This window comes from Capsella rubella, unplaced genomic scaffold, assembly GCF_000375325.1.
Source record: "Capsella rubella cultivar Monte Gargano unplaced genomic scaffold, Caprub1_0 scaffold_1, whole genome shotgun sequence".
NCBI classification, from domain to species: domain Eukaryota; kingdom Viridiplantae; phylum Streptophyta; class Magnoliopsida; order Brassicales; family Brassicaceae; genus Capsella; species Capsella rubella.
The window spans coordinates 8,157,090-8,183,854 of record NW_006238923.1 but is presented as its reverse complement, the minus strand read 5'-3'; the positions used below and the strand labels follow the sequence as shown (position 1 = coordinate 8,183,854).

Below are 26,765 nucleotides of genomic sequence, written 5' to 3'. Positions count from 1 at the left end.
TGGTGCATATTTTCTGATTCAATTAGGTAAACTATCCTCGAGTGGGTGAGGGTAAGAGCACAATTTGACCACCAAAATGATGTAAAATATTGACTCGAAAAAAATTGACATAATGTAGTTTTGAACTTTCGAAAAAATATATATCCTTGTAATTAACATACCGACCTTTAGTTATTGTACTTAAGAAATATATATATATATATATTTGACGCTTTGTATTTTCTTTAAACGTAACATAACATGCTTATTAGAGGCAAACTTATAGCAATACAGATTACAGTTCCCAAGTAATGACAACTTCAAACGTACGTTACACAAACTCTGCGATACTTGCAGATTAGATCTCTTCATAGAGAGAGCACATTATTGAGACATCTTACAGTACACACACAAACATAGATAGATAGATGGATATCCGACAAGTTCTCTAGACTTGGGATAAAATAAATTTGTCCATGTCTCTGGATGTCTTGACAATGAACGCGAGCAGCTTCTCCGGGTGAGCCACCTTCTCGTCATTCCTCTCGTATTTGATGTGACAGTTAACCACACTTCCAGATCCGCTTAGCTTTGGGGTTGCCTGGATAGTGATCAAGAAGCTCTTGAAATTTTTCATCAAATCTCCATCTATCACCCTGAGCACTATCAGATTCTTTTCATGATCCACTGCCTCGATCCTCTCTTTCGCCACCTCCTGCTTCCCATCTGCACCAAAAACGATTAAACGTTTTTCAGAATCAGAGCTATATATATATAAAAATATATTTTTAAATAAACGTTTTTCTTTACCAAGAACATAGTTCCACGAAATGACACTTCCAACTTTGCCAAACTCTCCCTCACGCAAAGTACATCCCTTGATGCTCTCAGGAGTGGCTTTTGCAAGATCATGTGGTCTTCCGGCGAGCATTTGGTGGTACTTCTTTCCCGAGGATTTGATCTCAATAGCTTCCTCAAGCTCTCCTTGCAAAGAAGACTGGCGCATAGCTTGTGCCATTTTGTTTCTATACGTCAGGTGTTGCTTCTCTAGGTTTTAGTGAGAGTGAGTGAGTCTCTTTGGAAATTCATAGCCACTTTTATAGAGGAAATGATGAGCAATTTGTAACTAGGAAAGAATAATATTGACTTAAAGTTTATGTTCTGGTGACCATATTTTTATTCCCTGAATTTTAATTGTTATATTTGAAAATTGCTAAACTATTGTTTACTGCTTAATTTTCTTCGCTTGGTTTATGTTGGCGTTTGGAGGATACATGTTAAATTCTTCTGTTAACGTTCAGTACATAATTCATACTTTAGTGTCATTTTCAAATATCATTGTAAAATTATAATAAACTACGTACCAAAAGAAAATAACTGTTTGCGTGGTTTAATGGTTCACCTAGTAAGACTGGTTTGTGGTTTTATGGACTTCTATTGGCATTTTATGTCAATAGCCCACACCATTTAAACTAAACTACTTTTTATTTTATTTTATTTTTTTTGGACAAAAACCCTAAATTATTAAAACTTAAGTTTCACGAGTCGTTCTAAAACGTCAGAGCTGCGGGATGTTGGAATATATATGCATGCATCAGCATCATGCATGGTCCCTTTACGGATGGAAAAGAATACGAAGAACCTGAATTGAGGGGTACACAAAAAAAAAGAGGAATAATGCCAAATAAAATCTGAATTTGATAAATATAATATTATCCAAATATAGCAAAAGAAGGATATGTTTGATTGGATGAATAAATAAATAAATAAATAAGTAAAAAAGAAGAAGGAATCACTTATGTTTTAGATTTGTCAATTTTCTCTTTTGGGAAATTCGATGGAATTTCGTGAAACTTAGTTTTAGCTTGAGAAATATAAACTCCATATATATAACTGAATAATCAAAAATACACATAAGTATAGGTGTAATATAAAATAAGAATATAAATAAACTATATTCAAAGCTATCCAATAGTCATGTATTTGAGAATTTTCTACTATTTTCTTGTCTTTTTAAGAATTGTGTGAGCATTTTAGTATGAAATGGTAGGCAATATGAAAAAGAACAACAAGTAAAAATTTGAAATAGGTAATTCCTAAGATCTATCCATATGTGTACAATATTTTATATTAGTTAATGCAATATATTTTATGTTATCATATCCATGGTCCTAAACTAATTAATAACTACAACAAACCAAAAAAAAACTATACATATTGAAGAACTATGAGCAAGTCCCAAGATGGACCAAAAAAGAGAACTATAGACTTGCTTAACATGATTTGATTAAATTTATTTAACAAGCAATCAACTCCGGAGACACTCATGACAAGTTCATGATTCAGACAACAACCTAGTCTCTAGGTCGCGAGTGTAATCTGCAACGAAGGCAGTGTATCTGGTAGGAGAAGGAACGTCTTCGTTTAGCTTCTCGTAATCCCATGTCCACTTGGCAATACAAACTTGGTCATCTTTGGGGATAACGTCAAGTGTTATCTTATAGCTCTTGTATTGCTTCAACACATCTCCTTCAAGAGCTAAGAAAGACACTGACTTGTTCTCTTCATCTACCTCTATCTTCTCTGTGATTTGCTCCATCTTTCCATCTATAATAAATCCAAACGTAACCGATCGACTGAATTCAAGAACTAGACTCTTTTTTCAAGAATTCGATAAAAGTCAATGAGTTACATACCTACGGTGAAATTCCAGATCTGAATAGAGGAGTTAGATGTGGGATCGTCACGATGAACAGAAACTGCCTCTGTCTTGTCTGTGAAATTCCCTTCTTTCTTCTTGAAGGTATTGAAGAACCTATCAGCCGTCATGTTTACTTGGATCTCTAGTTCAAGAGTCTGGACACCAGCCATGGCTCCACGATTCTCTAGTCTCTCACTCGGATCACTCTTTTTGTGTAATCTATCATTACCATGACATAAAGAACAGAGTAAACCCAAAAACAAGAATAAAAAAAGAGAGGTGGTTGTTACGTTACAGCTTCTTGATAAGCATAACACGTGTTGTGTTGACTTTGCTGGCGTCGACGAATACACACGATGGTTGATGGTTCAACTACATTTAACTACAATAATATATACAACAATATAATAATGAGTGTTAGCATCCGATGAGAAAAGTCTAGAGACTAATCAATATAAGTGCATTTTAGTCTTGTAGACTAGACCAATTTTATTTTGCCTTAACCAAGCAACAGGAAGTATAATCTACTTTATATGAGAATATAGTTTATTAACTAGTAACTAATTTTTATTTTTTTTATTAATGTCTTTTTTTTTGTATGTAGAATTTTCTCTGTTTGAAACTATATGTATTATATACACAAAAAAATGTCAAATGTTACAAAATAAGATTGTCCCAAACTACTATAGCCTAAGTTATGTTAAACTAGCACAAAAGATGAGATCTTCTTTTGTCTACAAAACATATGAAAATATATATTACTCTTGTTGAAAATTTTGGAATGAACCAAGTCGCCTTGGTCAAGTAATAAAGGGAAGTAAATTCTGTCACCTGGATTTAAATAGCATTGATTACGGAAGTTTGAGATTTAACATGGGTTTCTCCAGCCCTAAAAATTTGAAATAGGTTAAAATATTTTATTTCCTATAAAGTTTTTGGAATCACTCATTAATAAAATTAAAAAAAATGGAATGGGTTAAAATATTTCATTTCCGAAAGCAAAAACCAATTTATAGTCTACAAGATACAAATACTCAAGGCCTTAAATGTTTCACCATCTCCAAAAGAGGACATCTCATATACAAAAAATATTTCCAACACAGTAGACGTTGGGCTTACCTTATATCTAGCCCACACTTATAAAACCATGCACGAAGTTAGACAGTTGACTGACTCTGAGAAACGCTCTAGATTCAGATCAAACCGGTATATAACCGGACCGGGTTAACCGCAGTAAGAATACTGATTTTTTATTCTTTTTGGTCAACTAATACTGATTTAAGAGAATATGCCGTGGAGTAGAGAGAGTTAAGGAAGAAGATTCGTCAGTCATTCGCATCTCTCTGACTCTGATTCTCTCTGCTTCTACTTGTTCCTTCTCTCCATTTATACATTTCTTCTCCAATCCTTCTTCTCGAGTTTCTACGGCCATATTCCTCCAGGTTCGATCTCTCTATCTCTCTTTGCAAAACTGTGTTTATACTCAATAGTTTTGCATGTACATTTCCTGTAATAGCTGTGTGTGTTTGCTTCTTCTAAGCTTTTCCGTTGAATTTGTTCAAAACGTTATATTCTTGGTGGATTATGATATGTATTCATTAGTCTCAATCTTGGATCATTTGGTTCTGCGTTTATCTGAACTCTTCTCCCTTATTCACGTAATATTCATTACAAAAGGGAAGAAACACACAGAGACAATTCTGGTCATTGAGAATTCAATTTTTTCGGTGTTGACTTATAGACAATTTCGCTAGCAAAACCTGGTTTATGAATTATTAAGTGTTAGTTTATGAATATTTTTGTTTTGTAATCAGAACAGAACAAACAAGGCCAGCTAGTAGTTTGTGCTCCGCTGGCGTATAGAGATTTTGATTACAAACCATACTGATTGCTCAAGGCAGTTAGGGAAGCTTCCATGAGCCTGCAAAATGTATCAAAGTCGAGCAGTGCCCTTGATGGTATCCATGGGGTTCATGTCGTGTCTCATTCACCCTTCTCATTTGAGAAGACAACTCAAGTTGGTGACTTTGGGACTAACACCAAATCCTCCGTCATGGAATCAAATCAGCGACTGTCCATCGAGTATGTTGCTTAACCATTTGGCTGTGACATTTTCAGCTTCGAAAAAGAGTTCAATTTCTGATTCGGTTTCTCTTTTACAGACGTTTTTGGCAACAAAGACCTCCATGCCTAAGACCAATCTGTTGTAGCATTCGCGGTATAAAACCTTCCGTCTTGCTTCTGGACTCAAAGTGATTAATCAGTCTAACATTATGCAATCCAAACATATGACAGGTGACCAGAGTGTCTTAGAAACAGCTGCTAATGTGGCTACTTCACTTCCTTTTATATTCCTCGGCATGCAGGCACCAAGGTAAATGCTCTCTTTGCAAAAATCCTAACAAGTAGAGTTTCTCTGACAAGATACTATGCTATGTAGGAAGAACCTGAACACAAAGGTGTACGCAAACTCCCTAATTGGAGTAGGAATAGCGTCAAGTCTGTATCATGCCTCTAGGGGAAAGTTGAGGAAGTACCTGAGATGGGTAGATTACACAATGATAGCCACAACTACAGTAGTAAGTTCCACTCTTCTTAAACCCATCTCCAAAATCTATCTTCTCCCAACTTAACCTTTTTGATTCTGGTTGTGGTTTGTACAGTGTCTCTCAAGGGCTCTAAGGAACGAGAACCCAAAGTTTCTGATGGCTGCTTCAGCTTTAGTTCTACCTTTTCAGCCTCTTATGGTCTCTGCAGTTCACACTGGAATGATGGAGGTCGCATTTGCTAAAAGAAGCTTAAAGGATCCAGACCTCAAAACAGCTCATAACGTACACAAAATGTCTTCATTACTAGGAGGTGCTCTGTTCATAGCCGATGATTTCTTCCCCGAGACACCTTTCCTTCACGCAGGTTGGCACCTCGCTGCAGCCATAGGAGTTGGAACATGCAATAAGCTACTCGAGTAGATTAAGAATTCCAAAACTGCTATGGAATTTCTCTATTCTTGGAAACAGAGACACCAATCTCTGTTTCTCCTAATCAGCCGACATAACTAAGAAGAATTCTATAGAATTGTAGTCAATAAAATCCGAGGCATTCTCAATCATAAGAAAATTATTGAATTATAAAAACTTGTTGTCAACAGTGAAGAACAATCAATCATAACAACAGATCGAAAATGTCGAACTCAAATTGCGGACAACAAATCCGATGATCAATCACCAATTGCTCCAATTCTATCTCTTCAACAAATCAATCGTGAAGTGTAGCCATGATATCTTCATCCCTATACAATAGGAACCTGCAAAGAGAGACGAAACACACAGTGAAATGAGTCCAAACTGGAAAAAGACGATAAACTTAGTATTCTTAGAGGAAATATATAGAACAGGATAAGAACATACTCTTTCTCTCCAAGCTTAACTTCAGTACCACCAAATTCAGGCAAAAGAACACTGTCTCCTTCCTTAACCGAAACAGGAATCAGATTCCCTGCTCTGTCTCTAGCTCCAGGACCAACTGCTATCACCTTCCCCGAATTCAACTGCGTTCGAATCAAATCAAAAACTAATTATGGTTCGCCCAATCGAAGTAACGAGTAAAAAAGAGATGAAAGAGTTTCTTTTACCTGAGCTGATTTCTCCGGTAAGAGAATGCCGGAGACAGTCTTCGACGGTGGAAGAACCTTCTCCACCAATACACGGTTAAGTGTCGGGATCAAACGCTTCGCCATTTCTCAATTGATTCGACGACGACGACGGAGATCGGATCAAACGCTCTGCTCGAGTTCGACTAGATTTAGCTGGTACACGAATATTCTAGGGTCTAGTCTAGGGTTTAAGCAGAATAGATGATTTACTGTAGTTACTTGGACTTTACGCAGGCCCAGGCCCATTAAGTATCTCTAAAATAGCGACGATTAGAGCCTTTTGATTTTTTTTTTACTTTATTTCATGTTCAATAATGAGTCAAATAAAGAGTAGGGTACATACATGAACTAATTTTTCAATTTTCATTAATTAGGTCAATGGTATTGGCTGATATTAAAGTTTTCCTCTTGATGTAACCAAATTAGTTTTTGTTCATTTAGTTGTAATATATTTATGATATATATGTTTACTAAAGAGTCCGATAACGTGTTAAAATCACATACTTTTGTTTAAGTTTATAACATTCTTTTTTTTGTCACTTTATACCAAAATACTCTTTTTATGTATTTTTTATATTTGTGTCCGTAAAATATCATGAGTTTTACGTCTGGTATCTCTATATTAGTAAAAAAGAAGTACAAAATAGAATACGGGTCGGGTCAAAATTAAAAAATTAACCCGATTTTAACAATTGGATACTTCAAAACTGGATATTAAAATGGGTTTGGATATATGTATCGGATACTTTCCATATCTAATTTTAAGATTATATTATTTCCATAACTAATTTTATGATTTCCTAATATTTTTCTAACTAATTTAATATAATATCTTAAAAACAATTATCATTATTCTTTGACATTTATTTGATATTATTTTAAATTTATGATATTATACTATATAATAAAAAATAAATTTTTTTTGCATATGTTGCAATTTGAATTTTTCAAAACAGACATATAATACTCAACTACATTTGGTTAAATATTTTGGATAATGATTTAAAATCAGTATGACCAATATTAAAACCATTGTTACATGAGCATATTTAAAATATCAAAAAGTTTCAAAATATTATAGTTAAAAGGTTCAAATAAATAAAAAAATTAGAATTTAAAATATTAAAAATATATTTTTGGAGACATAATTATTATTGATATAATATAATATATATCAAACTGTAAATTTTAGATAGTTCACGGGTAGTTTGTTAAAATCACAATTATAATGGTAAAACGAGTTATGAATAACGGTTTTTACAAAATGAATTCTGTTACGGGTTGATCCTTTATAAAATATATTGTAAGTATGTAATTTTTACGTATATTCCTACTTCTACTATTTTTAATACAATAATTTTTTTAATTGTATCAAAACTCAATGTATTATTATTTACTCGTTTTTTTGTTTATTATTTTATCTAAACTTATTATACAAATATATGATTCACTGTAATCGAGTGCATTGTAATAAAATTAAAATGTAACATATTCTAATCCGTTAAAGGTTATATATATGTAATTATTTCTCCCGCGCTGTAGCGCGGGTCCGAACCTAGTTACAATTAAAAATGAATACTTTTAATTAAATACTCAAGGTTGTTCAAAAAGTAGACGTTAAAATAAAAATATAAACCCTAGATGTCGTCAACACTCGACAGACAAGTTAATGTCTAAATCGACGGAAAAGTCAGTTTGTAGAAAGACAATGCACGTATGCAAAGCATTATAGACCACATAGGTTTGAGCTAAACAATCTTGAATGGAATAATTACTTTACTACAAAGTGATGATGTCTCTAAGTCAAGCTCATAATTAAATAAATTGACAACGAAATGGAAAACTGATCATTCAACCAAGAAATCCAAACCGTGTTTAAACTTATCCAAAAGTAGATCAACTTTATTTCCATACTTGAATTTTTCAAAAGTGAAAAAAAGCTTAAACGAAAAATTGAAGTTAAGAAAAAAAGAATTTGTATTGGATGTCCCTAACGTGGGCAAATTATGATTTAAATGAAAAATGTATGGAAAAGAAGAATAAAACTGATGACACTTGGAGCTAGGTCCCTAAAGTGGGCAAAGATGATAACAAAGCAACACGCGATCAAAAGCTCAATGTGTCTTTTAGGAGGTCCCTAAAGTATACAATACGTATGGGTTTTAGATCTTATGACAATGATGAAGAAATGGATAGGCACTATATAGCATAAAGATTCACTTCAATTATCATCCAAGCAAGAGTCTAAGAGAAAGAGAAAATAAAGAGGATCTTGAGTCTTGACACTAACATCGTATCGAATCTCACCACTAATAAAAAAGAGAACATTTCAAGCCTTGCATCGTGCACCGGCTTTTATCTTTGGGGAAAATTAGGAGAAGATTCATGAAACCTAATAAGACAAGGACCAAGTTTCAACCATTGGTGGGTTTGAAGTTCTTTCTTGATGCGCCACGTTATTATATAAATTTCTTTGATAAGTAAAGAAAGAAATAACTTGTGTCAAATTGATGTTTGATTTAGGAAGCTGAAAATCATGCACGATATGTTTTAATCTAAACTTTAGTGCATTATATAAATTATGCTAGTGACTGATCGGATAATTTTTAATGTTGGTTCTTTTTTATTGGTTATGATTGGTTTGAATATACAATATATGACAAAATATAGCATCTAAACTCTGTATATTTTTTGTGAAGTACAAAAGAAAAAATTGTTAGGACTTCATATTTAGGAAGAATTCATCTATCTTAAACCTTATTAAAAATAACTAAAACTGTATAGAATTAGAAACCACCTCGTTTTAGTCACAAGACACACAAACTACATATATATATTTCTGAAGATAAGAACGTGATGCTAAGAAACAAAACTTAAAATTGCATCTCCACATCACGATAACGAAAAACCCCAAAAAACATATCAAAGACAAATCCGTATAATTTGTTTGATGATTGTACAATCAAGTTGGTTCAAAATAGGGGTTGAAAGAAGGTTGAATTCACAATATTGAAGGACCGATCTTGTCAGCTGTCACTTTCTCAAGTCGCATTATTATTGTTAGGGACCCTTAATATTTACTATTGGAAGATTGGGGCACCGGTCAGAATTGTATGGTTGCAACTTGCAAGGCAATGGACATTGACCTCTTCATTTTCACCCCACAAATACATTTATCTCGAATATTTGCTAATAAGATTTGAGATAACACATTTCAGTTTCAAACTGCTTTGACATTTTCCTCCTTTGTCCCACCTTCTCATTATCCTTACAAGTTTTTGTTCGAAATTTTAATTATATTATTGTACATATGTCAAGCAAATTATCACTATCATCATCTTTTGCTCGAGAATCAAGAAAGCCCAAAATATCATTGGCAATATTGGAGTTTTTAAAAGAAAACCTACCCGAATTACAAAGTAAACAGTGGGTTGACAAATTTTGTGGCGGCATTTATGCGCCGGATGTGGTAGGCTAAGTGCAAATGGTTTAGTTATGTTGTCTCTTAGCTCGATCTCTAGTGGGAAGTGGGAACTGTTCTTCTACGTCGAAAAATATATTCTTTCTTTAGTGTTTTTTATTTTCTTTTCATATTAGAGAAGAGATTGAGTTTGATTGGTTGGGAAACTCAATTTATTATTGATTTTATTATTGAAATGTTAATTAATAACTTCTCTTTTTTTTGTCATCAATTAATAATTTCTCTATTATTCAACTTTATTTCCATTATTAATTGCTATGTTGATGTTAAATAGAATCGTGTGCAATGTGCATGCGTATATACTTTTTTTTTATTCAGTGGTCTTTAGATGAAGTTAAAGTTTTTGACAGTAAGAAAATGAGTTTTTTCTTTTCTTTTCTCATAGTGTAAATTGTATTTCTTAAGAGTATAAGAAGAAGCCAAAAAATGGACACACACGATTTATACGAGTTCAACATCAAACCGGTGTCTATGTCTCAGAATGGATTGTGTTTGCAATAATTACCATCAAGAGAGACTGATAAGGTTCATGTAACAATGCCCCAATATAGTAAATTTTATATCTTCATTCTAAAATTGATAGAAAAAAAGAGATAAGGTTCCTCAAACAACCAAACCAACAATGCATCGTTTACATGCAACAATACAATAACAGCCACGTCGATATATAAGAAAACACGTACATGCAAGGCACATGACTTCTCCCTTGTTATATAACACAAGCTCGAAGCCTAAGTTGTTTCGAGAAGAGGATTCTCTTTGACACCATCGACACCAAGAAGAAAAATCAACATGGTGGATGAAATCAAATCGTTCATATAATATGTGAGAATAATTAAACATGTTTTTTCGTGATGATAATAATGTGGTAGATGGCCAAAAGAAAAGTAAAACTAGCCAATAAGAGAGACAATGACTGGCAACTCTCCACAAATGGAAGTGAGACCCGCTTTAGTTTCATATCATACTACATTTTGGTTATAAAAAAAAAATCACGAGGAGAGGCCTTGAATAAAATGATGCTTTGTGATCTACTAAGTAACGAGTGTGTTATTAAAGAGCCATTTAATTACCACAATTTATATATTCACTTTTTCACAAGAACACTAAGAGTGACAAAAACCCAAGTATAAAAGTTCGATCGAACCAACTTTAGGATTTCATTTTCGCCATAAAACACATGTTGTGGAAATATTTTTTAATTCTATATTTAGAACTTTGGTTACTAGTATAATGGACTTTTCTTTTAGTGGTATAATCATTATGAAAGTTCAAAGCTTGACTAAGGTCTTGAATGGATCCAACGATGCAGTACGGTTTCAAAGATGGGTTTTACGTTCTCTGAGTGCTACCATTCAACAAGTATTTGTTACACCACGATTCATCCACTCACGGTAAAACAACATTATGCTAATTTTTCATATTCGGCTTCTTTCATTCATTAGTGATATTGTATGTTGTTACGTGTGTAGTTTTTTCTTTTATTGGGTGTTCTGCACCACAGTCTCACATCACCATGTGAAGTTGTGAGCCCTGAATATTACAGTTGGAGTGTTTTCTAAAATTTGGGATATATAATACGTGACCATTAAAATTTCTGTATTGCATTACACTATACAAGATGATCTCTCTTTATTCCTCTACATATTATTAAATTCGACTACTATAGATTCCTAAAAAGACGATGACATGTCTAGTGGAGGATGCCAAGAGATTCATGTGTCATGTCTGAAACATGGGTTGTTAAATACAAGAGTTTTTTATTCACTACCTACATGAATATTTATATTTCTTTCAGCTAATCTTTATCTTCTTCTTTTATTTATATATAAACTTCTAATCTTCAATATCTTGAACAACGAGTTCACTATGGCTTAACTCGTAGCTAGGTTATAAAACTATGAAATGCTACTGATCATTTCCTAAACAGAAATATTTAGAACCTAAACCTATACAATACATCAAGAAAATATAAAACTAGAAATGTGGATGGAAGAGTCAACAATAGGATTCACGCGAATACATTCACAAGTGCGCAATGTGCATACCATTCCAAAAGAGTTGGGCATCAGATCCTTTCTCTATGAATACTCCATTCACGTCCCGTTACTTTTCCCTTTTGTTTCTTTCTTCTCCTATTCTTTTTAAATATATAATTCGATTTGGCCTACCAATATCCATACCATTTATATATATACTAATATTCATTTACTTGTATTATTTGACTTCATGTTCATTGCCCTCCCATTTTTGACGTGGCACACGTTTTTTTTTTCATAAATCAATCTCATTTTTCAATGATTCTCTTTTTTACTCACTCATTTTTCCAAACCAACCGAAACAACGTTGCAAGAATTAGTTAAGGTTTTGAACGATGACAAGAAAGGAGGGTAAGTCAAATATATAAGAAAACAAAGGGAAAAGATGTTATTAATAGTAGTATACAATATATTTTAAACGGGTGAATCAAAAGGGAAGATTAAGTTTTAACAAATAGCCAAAAACATTTTTGTTGATATATATTATTTTATTTTTATTTATAAAAAAAGACACCAAAAATAAAAAATACAATGTTATTTGTAGCTAGTGTTTCTAAGATAAGTTGCCTACCTTGCCATGAACATATATATTTTACCATTACACTGTAGGCTTGTAGCGAGTGAAAAAATATTGTAGCATTAGCAAAATGCATTTCATCAACCAAAAAGGAAACCAAAAGAAAAAGATCAGAATTCATAATGAAACTTGCACCAATGCTAACTTTTTATTCCACCATTTTCAAATGGACCCGTTAATAATTAGTGGGTCTAGAATCTTCCAGTTTGGATTATAACTTATCGAAAACAGTTTGGTGTATATATTGACTCAATTTTTGTACATTGGAAGCGAACTGTGAACAAATTGCATAAACTAGTTAGTTCACTTCATCCTATCCTTTCTTATCCTTCTTAATTTGTGTTCCGACAGAAAGAAACTGCGTTGGATAATGTTTGATTAAATATTTAGATCAAAGCTAGCCCACCATAGTTAGCATTCACTCCTCATTGACAAAAAAAAGTGTGAGCATCATTTTTATTCATATAATTATATGATATTGGCCGGCTGAATTAATATTCAATTATGTAGGTTAAGAACATAAAATTGACGTCGATCGATAGGTCTGGTTGGGAAAATTTTATATTTCTTTTACGCGTTTGGTTAGATTCTTCATGGTGTATATGATTATTCCAATAATATTTCTTTTAATTTTGGTCCCTTTCGTTCTTTTCACCGGAAACAAGGAATGTCCGAGATTCATTAATTAAATTAACATAAACTCGATCTGATTCACATGAGAAGATATTCTTCCCAGTAGTATCAAACATGAGACGTCACTTACTTTACTTAATCAACGAAACCGTGAAGTTTGAACCCTAGGTATCTTCAAGCAAAGCTGAAGTGAAACCTAGTACATGTTTGGTAATATGTGTATAAGGGTTATTAGAAAACTTTGATATAGCAAAATTAAAAACCAGGTATTGAAATATCTAAGAAACCGAATATTATTGTCACTAAATGAGTCCACGAATGTAAATGTTAATGTTATAGTACTGTAATTAGTTAATTGTTTTACAAAAGATATGTATTAATATCTTCAGCTATATTTTTTATTATTTGTGGGCTCGACTTATTGATATAGAGAGCCGATAAGTCTAAAACTCCTCATGAACTTTCTTTGTCCGGATTAATGTAAACAACTACTCCTATTAGGCTAGTTGGTCGTCTCTCTGTTTCTTTTACGATCTCATCGACGGGGTAACAGAGCAGATCGATATATTTATGCATTTATTATTACTCAACTTTTAGAGCTTAATCATATCTTTGCTTGCTTATGATTTCAAATTCTATTTCATTTTATTCTTGATCATATCTTGTTACATTTTTAAAATTTGAAAACTTATAGTAATTAGTACGTACCAAAAAATTATCGTTAGAAATCTAACAGCGTTATAATTAGTTGTTGTTCTTAACAAAAAAAAACTAAAACTACACTAGTTAAATTATTATGTATTACTAGTAATTTACTATTATGTATTACTAGTAATTTACTTTCTTTTTCTACATCATTAAACCATTTTTTACAACCAGTTATAGAAACGTCGTATACGTTTAATACAAGTTCTCAAGGTGACGAATGTTTAATATCGTCAATGAGATTATTTTTTGGTATCAGTTGTACGTAGAATTGTGGAAGATTTGGAGCGTAAAATAAATAATAAACAAACGCCTAACAGAAGACAAACAAAAAAGGAATAATATCGGCTTAAATTACAAAATTATTGGTTTTTACAGAAACAATAGTACGTGTAAGTTTTGTCTTAAATAATTATTTTTAATATACCCAATTAAAAAAAAAAAGAGTGGCCAAGATAAAAATACCATTATAAAATGTTAAAGACCGACCCGAAATAATAATATTCATGGTTACATTATCAGCAAAGAGCCAAAGAGAGGAAGAGTCACAACCATACTGGTGACAAGAGTTCTTAACAAAACAATTAATGGAGGTGCACAAGGTGGTTGCTCCGCCGCATAAGAGCACGGCGGCGAAGCTGAAGACAAGACTCAAGGAAACTTTCTTCCCGGACGATCCATTAAGACAGTTCAGGGGACAACCAAACCGTACCAAACTCATTCGAGCCGCTCAATACATTTTCCCAATCCTCCAATGGTGTCCTGAGTACAGCTTCAGACTCCTCAAATCTGACGTCGTTTCAGGTCTCACCATCGCCAGTTTAGCTATTCCCCAGGTATAATAATCACTGACGACGTCCCATTTCACTTTCATACCAACCATCACTGCCCTTTAAATCCAATTCTTGGTATTTTGTTCCTCTTCTTCTTGGTTTTTATAAAAACAGGGGATAAGTTACGCGAAGCTAGCAAATTTGCCTCCAATCGTTGGACTATGTAAGAATCACAAAGTGACATTAAAAATGGAATGATCCTTTTGATGTACAGGAATAAACACGTGTGTTTTTGATGTATGTGTAGACTCGAGCTTCGTGCCACCGTTGGTTTATGCGGTGTTGGGAAGCTCAAGAGATCTAGCTGTAGGACCAGTCTCCATAGCGTCGTTGATCTTAGGATCCATGCTAAGACAACAAGTGTCTCCTATAGACGATCCTGTCCTCTTTCTACAGCTTGCTTTCACTTCTACCTTCTTTGCTGGTCTCTTTCAAGCCTCTCTTGGAATCCTCAGGTTACATATATTATAGCCTATTTTATATCTTCACCTAAAAGTATTTTTTTTTTTTTTATAGCTTTGCATGAACCATGATTTATATATCTGTTGAAATATCTGTGGTGTGAGGTCGATATTGGGCCTGGGGTAGGCTAGTGGCAGTCTGTAGGGTTACATGATAAATGTCGTCGGTGGTCATGCTTGTGCGCCTTGATTGCATTGAAGATTACAAGAACAAATTTAAGATTACTTTTAGAAGTTTATTCATGTTTAGATGACAATTATCATTATTGGCCTATTCCAAAAAATATAACAATATTTGTGGAAGAAAGTGTCAAGTAGTAACTCATATATTATTTGATTAATAGTTTTTATGTAAGTAAACAACATTTTGGTTGATTACCATTTAACTATGAAACTAGTATGTGTGGGATTAAAAAAATGTATTATGCACACTATTCATTATATATAATCGCTATATTTCTAAGTAAAAATTTATATTTTCTTCTTACATAACATTTTAGCATCATAGTTATGTACTTAATTATGTTCAAAATTAAGGTTTTATATACTATAGTTATGTTCGTAATTAACTTATACCTAATTAAGCCAAAAGTATGATTTCATATAATGTTCTAAATATTAATAACATGCATTATGTGGAAAATAAAATATATTAATAAACCATGATATCTTAATATGACCATATTCTTTATAAAAATTATATTATTTTCCTTATATCTGTTTATTGTTTGAAAGAGGTTTTTTCCAGCTTATATATTTTAATTCATAAAGACATTATGTTAACTTGTTGACAAAAAAAAGAAAGAAATTATGTTTAACTTAATTTTAAATTTCTAAATATGCAGGCTGGGATTTATAATAGACTTTCTATCAAAAGCGACACTAATAGGATTTATGGGAGGAGCAGCCATAATAGTATCACTGCAACAGCTAAAAGCTTTGCTTGGGATCACTCATTTCACAAAGCAAATGAGTGTCGTCCCTGTTCTCTCCTCTGTTTTCCACCACACCAACGAGGTTCCCTCTCATCTTCTTCTTCTTCTCCCTATATAATTCTTCTGTTTTAACTCAACAACTGTGTATTTACTTTACAATGTCATCAATTAATACGCAGTGGTCATGGCAAACAATTGTAATGGGAGTTTGCTTCTTGCTCTTCTTGCTAGCTACACGCCACCTCGTATGTTGCTTTTATCTCTCATGCACTCACTATATATAATTATCATTTCTGATTATCCCTCAATATGCATGGACAACATTTGTTACATTGGACCTTCATTGTTTCTCAAAGCTTATTTATTCCCTCCATAAATAACGAACTTATGATTTTAGTATTTCATAAAAACCTTCCTTTTTTTGAATTTTGATATAAATAGCATTTACATTTTTATTTACAAAACCAAACATGTCAGTATATAGAACACGCATAACTGCATGGTGATAATGAACATGTGAATGCAGAGCATGAAGAAGCCGAAGCTGTTTTGGGTCTCCGCAGGAGCTCCACTTCTTTCAGTTATCGTCTCTACGCTTCTTGTCTTTGTTTTCAGAGCCGACCGTCACGGGATCAGCGTCGTAAGCTTCTTTCTTTCTATATAAACTAAACCAATCCTCTGTTTTAGTTTTTGTCTTTTTTAGCAGAATTTTGAAAACTTTTGATTTGTTAACAGATCGGGAAATTACAAGAAGGTTTGAATCCACCGTCTTGGAACATGCTTCAGTTTCACGGAAGCCATCTCGGACTCGTTGCTAAAACTGGACTCATCACTGGAATCGTCTCCCTCACGGTAAGTTTCTTTTCAACTCGGATCATCAAACACAATGCGGCCTAGAGTTTGAAACAATCATCGCCTGAATTAGTAACTTTGATTGATCAGGAAGGAATCGCAGTGGGAAGAACATTCGCAGCGTTAAAGAACTACCATGTAGATGGAAACAAAGAGATGATCGCCATTGGTCTAATGAACGTAGTAGGCTCTGCCACATCATGCTATGTCACAACCGGAGCATTCTCTAGATCAGCTGTTAATAACAATGCGGGAGCTAAAACCGCGGTTTCAAACATAGTGATGTCCGTCACTGTTATGGTTACGCTTCTCTTCTTGATGCCGCTTTTCGAATACACTCCTAATGTTGTCCTTGGTGCCATCATTGTAACCGCTGTCATTGGTCTCATCGACCTCCCTGCTGCAAGACAGTTATGGAGGATCGATAAATTCGATTTCTTGGTGATGCTTTGCGCGTTCTTCGGTGTCATTTTCCTGTCAGTTCAAAACGGTCTAGCCATCGCGGTCGGGCTATCGTTGTTTAAGCTATTAATGCAGGTGACTAGGCCCAAAATGGTTATAATGGGGAATTTTCCGGGGACGGATATATACCGAGATCTTCATCATTACAAAGAAGCGCAAAGGATCCCGGGATTCCTTATTTTAAGCATCGAATCTCCGGTCAATTTCGCCAATTCTAACTACCTCACTGAAAGGTTCGTTATTATTAGCTAACTACAGCTAGTTAAGCTACCGTAAAGAACCAAATTTCTTAATAGCTATGTTGCATTGACATAGTATACTAACATTCTTTGTGTACAAATTTGTAGAACGTCTCGTTGGATCGAAGAATGCGAAGAGGAGGAAGCTCAAGAGAAGAATTCTAACCTTCGGTTCTTGATTCTTGAAATGTCAGGTTAGTCTTAATAGACCTTGTTAGAATCTCATACATAGAAAGTGTTATTAGACCTAAAGTATTGGTTCATTGCCAATTAGTTAACTTAACAAAACCGATCTATATTAACCTTGTCATCATATCCCTTTTCTTAGCTAACTCTGTTTTTCTTACTATATATGTTAAAGCCGTTAGCGGTGTGGACACAAACGGAGTCACCTTCTTTAAGGAATTAAAGAAAACAACCGCCAAGAAGGACATGGAGGTAGAAAATTATTTTGCAAACCGGTTTTTCGTCATTGAACCACCAAGAAACCGAACTAGATTTTGATCTAAACCGTATATTTAATCTTATGTGTGCAGCTTGTGTTCGTGAACCCTTTAAGTGAAGTGATGGAGAAGCTACAAAGAGCCGACGAAGATAAGGAGTTCATGAGGACCGAGTTTCTCTTCTTAACCGTCGCTGAGGCTGTTGCGTCGCTCTCTACTAAAGGCCCATCTCTCAATAACGTTTAAGTTCTAACCATAGAAATAATTTGTTGGTCCAAGAATATGATAATTATTTACATCGATGGTTAAAATTTTCCTCTTTTTGCTCTTTAATTTTCATCTTTTTAATTTCAGTACAGGTGTAATGTTATTATATGTTTCTCAACTATTGATTTTGGTCAAGATGTACGTTTATTAATATGAGTTTCCACCATTTTTCAGTGTTTTCCACATGTTTAATTTCAAAAATAAATTTGACCTGATAAAATCTTACGTACAACAGAAGAATTTTATATTTATTTAATTACATTCAAAAAAGACAAAATGAATTACGTAATGAAACGATAACATTTTGTTAGGAAATAAATTACAATTGTGACTTCCAACTGAAACATTTCGAACAGAAAAAGACATGAACATATTGATACTCTAACGTTAAGATCTTTGAGATTTCATAATCCCATAAGATATGCTTTTAAATTTCTACTTCCCCGACAACAACAAAAAGAAAAATCCGACTTCTCGAACGAAATGGGCAGATAGAATGCATGAAAGGCCTTATAAAATTGGACAGGGTGGTTGGTTAGTACTTAGTACCATGGTTTAATTTATAATAGTGTGTAATCTAGTTGCTCGTTAATCATGTGTTTAAATCATTACTACGAGTACAACATTATCTTATGCTTATATTTTGTGTTTACGTTTATTGTTTTCTTCTGTTTGGGCCAAAATGCCCACTCATATCTTATCCCCGCAATGAGAAACCAAGCATCGTAATAAGTCAGGACTCAGTAGCCCAAGGAGTCATCATGGACCGGCGTCTATGTGTATATATTATGTTTCAAGAACATATCTTTATTTGTCGATGGAAACACACTATCTTAGTCTTTTTTATTTTTTGTTACAGACAATATATTGTTTGAATTTTGATCAAGGATTCAGAGAAAAGTCGAAACAGATAGGTTAAAAGCAGTGGAAATTTTCATTTACGTATGACATATTAAAAAGAAATTCAGGTACTTTTTTTACAATATGAACATAATCTTTTGATATGTAAACACTATATTGAATACAAATACCCATGATGTCAAGAAAAGAAAAATAAAATAAATATATATATATACGTATCCAAGTAACACATTTGAAAAATGTCAGTATACTTCGAAACAAAATTCATAGCCATAATTTTTTTTGGTAAGGCAAAAATAAAATTCATAGCCATAATAATACCACATGATGTCTATAATCTGATATATTATTTCATTATATTATCTCCAAAATAAATGATACAGAAATTAGGGGAAAGCTCAGAAATAGATAGTTAAATAATATAAAAAAGGTACAAAAAGCAGATAAAACATTTATAAAAATATGTTTAAAAAAATAAGTAAAATATAAGAATAGGAACATATAGGTCGTCATTTGTTGGCTTGGCTGTATAAAAAAGCTGTAAAGGGACATCTCTCGTAAAACTAAAAATCATCAAATTCTTCTTCTTCTCCTCCTCTCTCTCTTTCTCTTTCTCTTTCACTCACTAGCTTCTCTGTTAAAGCTTCCGTCATCACAACAGAGTACAAACACTGACACTAACTCCACTTCTTCCTAACGGTTTCGCACACATAAAAATCTACACTTTTGCCACTCCGGCGAAACAGCGATGATCACGTGGCACGACCTCTACACCGTCCTCACGGCGGTGATACCACTCTACGTAGCTATGATCCTCGCTTACGGCTCAGTACGGTGGTGGAAGATCTTCTCACCTGACCAATGCTCCGGCATAAACCGCTTCGTCGCCATCTTCGCCGTTCCTCTCCTCTCTTTCCACTTCATCTCCTCAAACAACCCTTACGCCATGAATCTCCGGTTCATCGCCGCCGACACACTCCAGAAACTAATCATGCTCACTCTCCTTATCCTCTGGGCAAACTTCACCCGCTCCGGTAGTCTTGAATGGAGCATCACTATCTTTTCACTCTCGACACTTCCCAACACTCTCGTTATGGGGATACCTCTCTTGATCGCCATGTACGGCGAGTACTCCGGCTCCCTTATGGTTCAGATCGTCGTACTCCAGTGTATAATCTGGTACACGCTTCTTCTCTTTCTCTTCGAATACAGAGGAGCTAAGATCTTGATCATGGAGCAGTTTCCAGAGACTGGTGCTTCGATTGTTTCGTTCAAAGTTGAGTCCGATGTTGTTTCTTTAGATGGACATGATTTTCTTGAAACTGATGCTCAAATCGGAGACGATGGTAAGCTTCATGTTACGGTGAGGAAATCAAACGCTTCACGGAGATCTTTCTGTGGTGGTACTAATATGACTCCTCGTCCGTCGAATCTCACCGGAGCTGAGATTTATAGTCTTAACACTACTCCGAGAGGTTCCAATTTCAACCATTCTGATTTTTATTCTATGATGGGATTTCCCGGTGGCCGGCTTTCGAATTTTGGTCCCGCCGATATGTACTCTGTTCAGTCCTCGAGAGGACCAACTCCTAGACCTTCTAATTTTGAGGAAAGTTGTGCTATGGCTTCATCGCCAAGATTCGGGTATTACCCGGGAGGAGGAGCTCCCGGGTCGTATCCTGCTCCGAACCCGGAGTTTACTACCGGTAATAAAACAGGTAGTAAAGTTCAGAAAGAGAATCATCATTCTGTTGGAAAATCCAATAGTCATGATGCTAAGGAGTTACATATGTTTGTTTGGGGATCCAACGGTTCACCAGTTTCGGACCGAGCGGGTCTCCAAGTTGATAATGGAGCCAATGAACAAACCGGAAAATCCGATCAAAGTGGTGCAAAAGAGATTCGTATGATGATCTCTGATCCTCCTCAGAACGGTGAAAGCAACAAAGGTCCGATGAACGGAGACTTTGACAATCAAGAAGAGTCGGAGAGAGTCAAGGAAGTACCAAGTGGACTACACAAGCTTCGGTGTAACTCAACGGCCGAGCTAAACCCTAAAGAAGCTATAGAAACAGGTGAACCCGTACCGGTAAAACATATGCCGCCAGCTAGTGTGATGACTCGGCTGATATTGATTATGGTATGGAGGAAACTCATAAGGAACCCAAACACTTACTCCAGCCTCATTGGTCTCATCTACGCTCTTGTCGCTTTCAGGTAATCACATTAGTAGAAACTAAATACATCATTATTATGGGAATTTTAGATCTGAGTGATGATTATAGTAACTTTGATAATGAAGGTGGGATGTGGCAATGCCTAAAATAATTCAACAGTCTATCTCAATTCTCTCTGATGCTGGTCTTGGTATGGCAATGTTCAGTTTGGGTGAGTCATTCTTATTACTCTGTTTTTTCTTCCTTAACTCATATTACACTTTCTTTCTATTTTTACGCCAATCAAATGCCACAGCATACACAATCGTACGGAACATTTTGTAATTTTTTGGTTGTGGATTCCGATTAGTCGAATTTTCTAGGATTTTTTTTTGGAGTGACCCGTTACGGTATGGACCATCCGACATGTAGGGTCGTTGATGCGACATGGTATTATATAAACGGTCGTGGTGGGAGGACATAGCTCGTGTTCTTGATTGTTGTCGTGGTCCCCATATTAAGTGGAAGTTGATTGGACTTACAATGTACATGTATGCATCATCATCATCATCATCATCATCATTTATTGGATTTAGATTACGTTTACATACATATATGCATCATTCATCACTTATTGATTTTAGTGGAAACTAATTAATTAATTGAAATGTGAAAATGGTGTAGGGTTGTTCATGGCATTGCAACCCAAATTGATCGCTTGCGGAAACTCCACGGCTACTTTTGCAATGGCAGTGAGATTCTTCACAGGACCAGCGGTGATGGCCGTGGCAGCAATGGCTATTGGATTACGCGGAGACCTATTGCGTGTGGCCATTGTTCAAGTACATTTCAATTATTTTCTTTAGTAGTTAACAATCTCTTCTAAATTCTTTTCAAGAAGTAACTTAACCAAATCTTGTGGTAACGTTGTAGGCTGCACTGCCTCAAGGGATCGTGCCATTCGTATTTGCAAAGGAGTACAACGTTCATCCCGCAATCTTGAGTACAGGGTAAATACATTATATTGGTTCAAGAGTGAAAATTATCATAATATAAGATAAGATTTAATATTGCTTATGTCTTATGTGTATTATTTGATATTACAGGGTAATTTTCGGAATGCTTATCGCACTACCGATCACACTTGTTTACTACATTTTACTCGGGCTATAAGCTATATGTTATGGAGAAGTTCTGCTTGGCTGAAGGGGATAAAGAGAAACAAGATAATTCCAAGTTTAGTGGAACGCAACTAGTCAATTAGAGAATGTAATGTAACACAAGAGGTTTAGTAAAAATTTCTAGGGACCAAGATTTGATTTGAAGATCCAAAAACACTGTTCTTGTCTATATATATGCTAGAGATTATTTGAGAAAGGAGATGGCAATGAGAGGGACAAGAGGATAAACGCAAGAGAAAGCGGACAAAACAGAGGACTAAGATTTGATTTGAGGATCCAAAAACGATTTTTATATTTTCTTTCTTTTTGGATAAGAAGGACAAAACCTGTTATCATATATGAGAGTGATTTTGCAATATTTTCTTTTAATTTCAGTGCTTTTAAATTTAGGTAGATAGACATTGTGGAAAGTGTGTTTTTTGTATATTTTACTTTCTCATCGTATACATTGTTTAAACAAGTAAAGACTGTTTTACCAACCATAATCTATATGTAAATAGAAAGATGATCTCATTTTGTTCCTAAGAAAAAAGAAACATGACCTTTTAGGTAGCGATCAGGCGGTTTTATAAAATTGTTAATGTTGTATTCATGACGTGTATGACTATTTTTCTTACAATTCGGCTCTTCACACAAAACATCTCAACCAATGAAATTGTTTTATTACTAAAATTAAAGTCTAAAACTAATCCTTTTACTTTTTTACCAGTTGATAAAGTTTTTTTCTCAAAAGGATTGTGTATAGTAGAACTTTACAGGATGTTTAGACAAGCACACCACTTGACAAAGCTCTAGGTACCATTTAGAGCATTGGTTTTAGTTTGTCATAATGACATTGGTCTCATTGGTGTAGGAAGAAGTGGGTTAGGCGCTTTTGCACTCAAGACGCTTTGTGTCATCGTTTTAGTAAAGCTGTGTGATGCCATACAAGTTACATATAGCTAGGAAAAAATATAGAAACAAAAATTAGTAAATAACATGCAGAAAGTTACTAAAAAGTCAAAAGCAAAAAAGAAATCGAAGAAAAGTAATACTTATAGCTTTTTTATATTGTTTTCAAACTCTTTTAAAAAAGAAAAAAAAAAGAAAAAAAAAATTCTTATTTCAAGGTATGCCTTCAAATATATGGGAAAACGATTGAAAGTGACCCAATTTTAGGTGACGTGAGATCGTATTAATATGTTAAGCTTACTTTTAACTAGAGTTTCCGACTATTACTCCTGATTATGCGGTGAACGATGGACCAACCCCAATCTAATATATTATAGAATGCTTTCTTTATCTCTTTCAAGTTGTAATCGAACAAGAGGTGAATCCATGTGTCTGTGTTCAGCTAGTTATGGCGTGGAACGAACACCAACATTAACTGTATTTTGGTTTTCGTATTTAATCCAATTAGTAATGTGTATTATGGTAGGGAAGTGTGTATTGTGGTACAATCCTAAGTTTATATATTGGTGGGTGAAACAATCGTTGGATTCCGTAAATGTGTGACCAATTTAAAGATCCATTAAATTAGATGTTGAAGTGGAAGGGAACATATATACCCAAACTCTTATTTATACAGTTATTCCTTCTAGAAAATCTAAAAAAAAAAGTCTTCCAACAAATAATCTTCAATCACGGATTTAACAAGCCATTGGAAAGGTAACTAATTTGGTTAATCATCAACATTAGCGTATTTATTAGGTCATCTTTAAGACCAACATGCATCGCTCAAAAGCTGTAATGAACTCCGTACGTGCACAATCAATTTCAAATCCCACGTATGAAGATATTTGTCTATTGTTATTCTCGAAACTCTTACCAAATCATAAATCTTTATCGGTTATGGAAGGAGAATGGCTTAATAATTATATATATATATATATAGTTCTAAGTTCTTACTAATGAACTAATTTTTAATTTGATTCAACAGGTACAAATTTACATAATAATTTTTATATCATCAATCCCTCGTTCCATAAAATTAATGAGTAAATTTTTATCTCAATTAATTTTTCTATATATTTTAATAAATATGTTATATTCTTTCCACGATTATCTTGTTCCGCAAAGCAACAAGCATATCCATATGATGATATATGTTGAAGAGTGAGTGAGTAGCCAGTGTACTTATATGAGTAACAAGAAAGAGCCAATGTCTAAAAATGTCGGCTTCTTGCTTGTTAGTTTGTTAGCTTTTTCTTCTTCTTCCTTTTTTTTTTTTCTGTCTATTGCCTCTATTATTCTTTCGGCCCACTCCCTCATCTCATGTGCTCTCTATAGCTATAGACCTTCGTCTCCTTGTCTCTTTGTGAATTGTGTCTTCCCCTCTTCATTGGACTTTACCCAATTCATATACACATTTGTATATCATTTCATGTTCTTATATCAAAATTTTTATTTAGACTTCAAAAAAGATTCACTGTAAAATTGACTTAACCATCACATCGATATCGGGCCATGCATACACTCCCCCTAAGCCTTCTCTCCACGCTGCGACAGCCAACGAGTCTCATGGGGTGGACCGTGGACAGCACGGACTATACACAGCTCCTCCTTGATAGTTAAGTGTAACACGAATAATTGAGGGATGGATCGTGTGCATGCATTTGAAATCGAGTAGTAACAAAAAAATGGACCCAAAAGAAGAAAGCAGGGTTGCCATTGTTTTGAAGAACTAATCCATTTCGTCTGTAATGTTTTAACAAATACTCCTCTGACTTGTATCCTTATACTATAACGTGCATTTCATCTATACATTGTTAGGCAATGAATGTTTCAAAAAAAAAGTTAATGGTTTTTGGATTATGGTTTTTGGTTTTTAGATTTTAGATTATGGTTTATGATCTACAGATTTTGTAATTAAAATATTTTTTTAAAATAAAAAATGGAAGAAAAATGTTAATTCACATTAAAACAAATTAAAAACTACAATATGTGGGTTTTGGATTTTAAGAAGAAATTAGCAAAAACTTCTAAAATTTGGATTTCCTAATTTTAAGAAAATCTATATTTTTAAGAATCATGAATGGCTAATAAAATATATTTTGCATAATCAAAAGCCAAAAACTGATATAAAATCAGATGCCATTCAATTTCAAGACCTAAATAGGAAGAAAACAAATTATATATATTTCTGTGAACAAACAACTACCAAGTTATCTACAACCATAATTAAATTTGGAATATTTGTATTTCTTATCATTAGAATTTGGGGTTTTAAATATTCTTATAATCTTTCTCCTTTTGAAACTTTTTGTTTTCCTTTTTGAGATATTGTGTTTGAGTTTTGTCTGAACAGAAATTAGGGATTCTTGCACACATGAGTTCCAACAAGATTAAGATATATATAGTAGATAAAGCTGGTAGAACAATAGATCTCAATAAGTAGTATAAGTGGAGGAGTTAACTTTGATAAATCAATGAAATAAAAATGATTAGGATTGATAATAGGGAATGGTGGTGTCCTCGTGTGCGTGGCTGCATTCTCTCGTGGTACACCACCAAAAGTAATTATTGCTATTCTAATATATATCATTTTATGCTTTCTAATTAGCAAAAGGAGAAGATATAATATGTTTTCTCATAAGGCAAAAAATAAAGAGAGAAATGACAGGTGATGGGTGTCGGCGAAACCACGGACCACCGGTTCGAAATGTCCGACAAGCTAACTGTTGATTCATGGGACTTTCACACAATCTTTCTTCCCATGCCAACGCTATTCTTCTTCACTTGGTTAAAAAACTTAAAAGCCCTTCATCTTTATATATTCTTTGTGGAAAACAAACAAATCAAAACATGAATACAATATTACCAAAAACATTGTAGATGTATGTCGATGTTTCTTTCACATGGGAATGTGTCCACACAAAAGTTCCCAGAATACAGTTGATGTCCACATTTCTCTCTCAAAAGTGTAAATGTTGTTTTGTCACAACAATCTGTTTCCGATCTAATAATTTAACAGAGAACTTGTCTGATTTTCCTCTTTGTTCTTGTAACATTTCCTTCATCATATACATGATTAAATGTAATTTATATTACATCTGTAACAAATTGTGATTTGCCTTAGAGGCTTTAAACATATATCACGATAAATGTAAAAGGTTTATAGCTCAAAGCATAATTTCCACGACGTGACGATATGTTACTAAGTTTGGGCCTTCTAACAAATCCATTAAGGTTCCATCAACCAAGTTAAAGAATATCTACAACATATCTATTCTTTCATAGACAACTTTTCTTTTTCCCCACACTTTCGTAGACACGTAGGCCTTCGAAAAATCCAAATTATGAAGCAAGAATATGATTTGGTGGTAATTT

The 26,765-nt window shown here is 34.0% G+C and overlaps 6 protein-coding genes across 7 annotated transcripts; 3 read left to right on the top strand and 3 right to left on the bottom strand.

Moving 5' to 3' along the window:
- Nucleotides 1-218: 218 nt before the first annotated feature.
- On the bottom strand, nt 219-1,068 carry LOC17899777 (MLP-like protein 31). Its single transcript, XM_006305668.2, has 2 exons — nt 790-1,068; nt 219-705 (listed from the first exon to the last, which is right to left on the bottom strand). Exons 1-2 carry the CDS (start codon nt 995-997, stop codon nt 428-430), a joined length of 486 nt encoding a protein of 161 aa, XP_006305730.1. The 5' UTR covers nt 998-1,068; the 3' UTR covers nt 219-427.
- Nucleotides 1,069-2,173: 1,105 nt separating this feature from the next.
- LOC17900175 (MLP-like protein 328) lies at nt 2,174-2,981 on the bottom strand. Its single transcript, XM_006303625.2, has 2 exons — nt 2,676-2,981; nt 2,174-2,586 (listed from the first exon to the last, which is right to left on the bottom strand). Exons 1-2 carry the CDS (start codon nt 2,848-2,850, stop codon nt 2,315-2,317), a joined length of 447 nt encoding a protein of 148 aa, XP_006303687.1. The 5' UTR covers nt 2,851-2,981; the 3' UTR covers nt 2,174-2,314.
- Nucleotides 2,982-4,018: 1,037 nt separating this feature from the next.
- LOC17898872 lies at nt 4,019-5,676 on the top strand. 2 transcript variants are annotated; one of them, XM_006303460.2, is made up of 6 exons: nt 4,019-4,122; nt 4,500-4,762; nt 4,843-4,898; nt 4,976-5,054; nt 5,121-5,259; nt 5,344-5,676. In XM_006303460.2, exons 2-6 carry the CDS (start codon nt 4,596-4,598, stop codon nt 5,647-5,649), a joined length of 747 nt encoding a protein of 248 aa, XP_006303522.1. In that variant the 5' UTR covers nt 4,019-4,122; nt 4,500-4,595; the 3' UTR covers nt 5,650-5,676. The 2 variants fall into 2 exon arrangements, with proteins under 2 accessions (XP_006303522.1, XP_023645784.1); XM_023790016.1 differs by having other exon boundaries at nt 4,495-4,762.
- Nucleotides 5,677-5,786: 110 nt separating this feature from the next.
- Nucleotides 5,787-6,480, bottom strand: LOC17898289 (10 kDa chaperonin, mitochondrial). Its single transcript, XM_006304267.2, has 3 exons — nt 6,312-6,480; nt 6,088-6,227; nt 5,787-5,984 (listed from the first exon to the last, which is right to left on the bottom strand). The coding sequence occupies exons 1-3, from the start codon at nt 6,414-6,416 to the stop codon at nt 5,936-5,938; spliced, it is 294 nt and encodes a 97-aa protein (XP_006304329.1). The 5' UTR covers nt 6,417-6,480; the 3' UTR covers nt 5,787-5,935.
- A 7,758-nt stretch (nt 6,481-14,238) lies between these two features.
- LOC17900403 (probable sulfate transporter 3.3) lies at nt 14,239-18,428 on the top strand. The gene is made up of 11 exons (XM_006306213.2): nt 14,239-14,603; nt 14,715-14,763; nt 14,848-15,055; nt 15,907-16,078; nt 16,176-16,241; nt 16,523-16,636; nt 16,732-16,848; nt 16,939-17,543; nt 17,658-17,743; nt 17,911-17,987; nt 18,086-18,428. Exons 1-11 carry the CDS (start codon nt 14,355-14,357, stop codon nt 18,236-18,238), a joined length of 1,896 nt encoding a protein of 631 aa, XP_006306275.1. The 5' UTR covers nt 14,239-14,354; the 3' UTR covers nt 18,239-18,428.
- Nucleotides 18,429-19,682: 1,254 nt separating this feature from the next.
- LOC17897167 (auxin efflux carrier component 7) lies at nt 19,683-22,922 on the top strand. The gene is made up of 5 exons (XM_006306951.2): nt 19,683-21,337; nt 21,423-21,508; nt 21,961-22,118; nt 22,210-22,286; nt 22,383-22,922. The coding sequence occupies exons 1-5, from the start codon at nt 19,869-19,871 to the stop codon at nt 22,447-22,449; spliced, it is 1,857 nt and encodes a 618-aa protein (XP_006307013.1). The 5' UTR covers nt 19,683-19,868; the 3' UTR covers nt 22,450-22,922.
- The last annotated feature ends 3,843 nt before the right edge of the window (nt 22,923-26,765 follow it).

What these genes read in the sequence shown, in the direction of transcription:
- LOC17899777 (XM_006305668.2), bottom strand. Translation starts at nt 997, where the DNA reads ATGGCACAAGCTATGCGCCAGTCTTCTTTGCAAGGAGAGCTTGAGGAA. An exon ending in TTCGTGGAACTATGTTCTTG is followed by an intron (nt 706 to 789) that starts GTAAAGAAAAAC and finishes TTTTTGGTGCAG; the next exon opens with ATGGGAAGCAGGAGGTGGCG.
- LOC17900175 (XM_006303625.2), bottom strand. Translation starts at nt 2,850, where the DNA reads ATGGCTGGTGTCCAGACTCTTGAACTAGAGATCCAAGTAAACATGACG. An exon ending in GATCTGGAATTTCACCGTAG is followed by an intron (nt 2,587 to 2,675) that starts GTATGTAACTCA and finishes GATTTATTATAG; the next exon opens with ATGGAAAGATGGAGCAAATC.
- LOC17898872 (XM_006303460.2), top strand. Translation starts at nt 4,596, where the DNA reads ATGAGCCTGCAAAATGTATCAAAGTCGAGCAGTGCCCTTGATGGTATC. An exon ending in AATCTGTTGTAGCATTCGCG is followed by an intron (nt 4,899 to 4,975) that starts GTATAAAACCTT and finishes AACATATGACAG; the next exon opens with GTGACCAGAGTGTCTTAGAA. An exon ending in TGATAGCCACAACTACAGTA is followed by an intron (nt 5,260 to 5,343) that starts GTAAGTTCCACT and finishes TGGTTTGTACAG; the next exon opens with TGTCTCTCAAGGGCTCTAAG.
- LOC17900403 (XM_006306213.2), top strand. Translation starts at nt 14,355, where the DNA reads ATGGAGGTGCACAAGGTGGTTGCTCCGCCGCATAAGAGCACGGCGGCG. An exon ending in GCCTCTCTTGGAATCCTCAG is followed by an intron (nt 15,056 to 15,906) that starts GTTACATATATT and finishes CTAAATATGCAG; the next exon opens with GCTGGGATTTATAATAGACT. An exon ending in TGCTAGCTACACGCCACCTC is followed by an intron (nt 16,242 to 16,522) that starts GTATGTTGCTTT and finishes ATGTGAATGCAG; the next exon opens with AGCATGAAGAAGCCGAAGCT.
- LOC17897167 (XM_006306951.2), top strand. Translation starts at nt 19,869, where the DNA reads ATGATCACGTGGCACGACCTCTACACCGTCCTCACGGCGGTGATACCA. An exon ending in TACGCTCTTGTCGCTTTCAG is followed by an intron (nt 21,338 to 21,422) that starts GTAATCACATTA and finishes TTGATAATGAAG; the next exon opens with GTGGGATGTGGCAATGCCTA. An exon ending in TGCGTGTGGCCATTGTTCAA is followed by an intron (nt 22,119 to 22,209) that starts GTACATTTCAAT and finishes GTAACGTTGTAG; the next exon opens with GCTGCACTGCCTCAAGGGAT.
- LOC17898289 (XM_006304267.2), bottom strand. Translation starts at nt 6,416, where the DNA reads ATGGCGAAGCGTTTGATCCCGACACTTAACCGTGTATTGGTGGAGAAG. An exon ending in TACCGGAGAAATCAGCTCAG is followed by an intron (nt 6,228 to 6,311) that starts GTAAAAGAAACT and finishes ATTCGAACGCAG; the next exon opens with TTGAATTCGGGGAAGGTGAT. An exon ending in GTTAAGCTTGGAGAGAAAGA is followed by an intron (nt 5,985 to 6,087) that starts GTATGTTCTTAT and finishes CTCTCTTTGCAG; the next exon opens with GTTCCTATTGTATAGGGATG.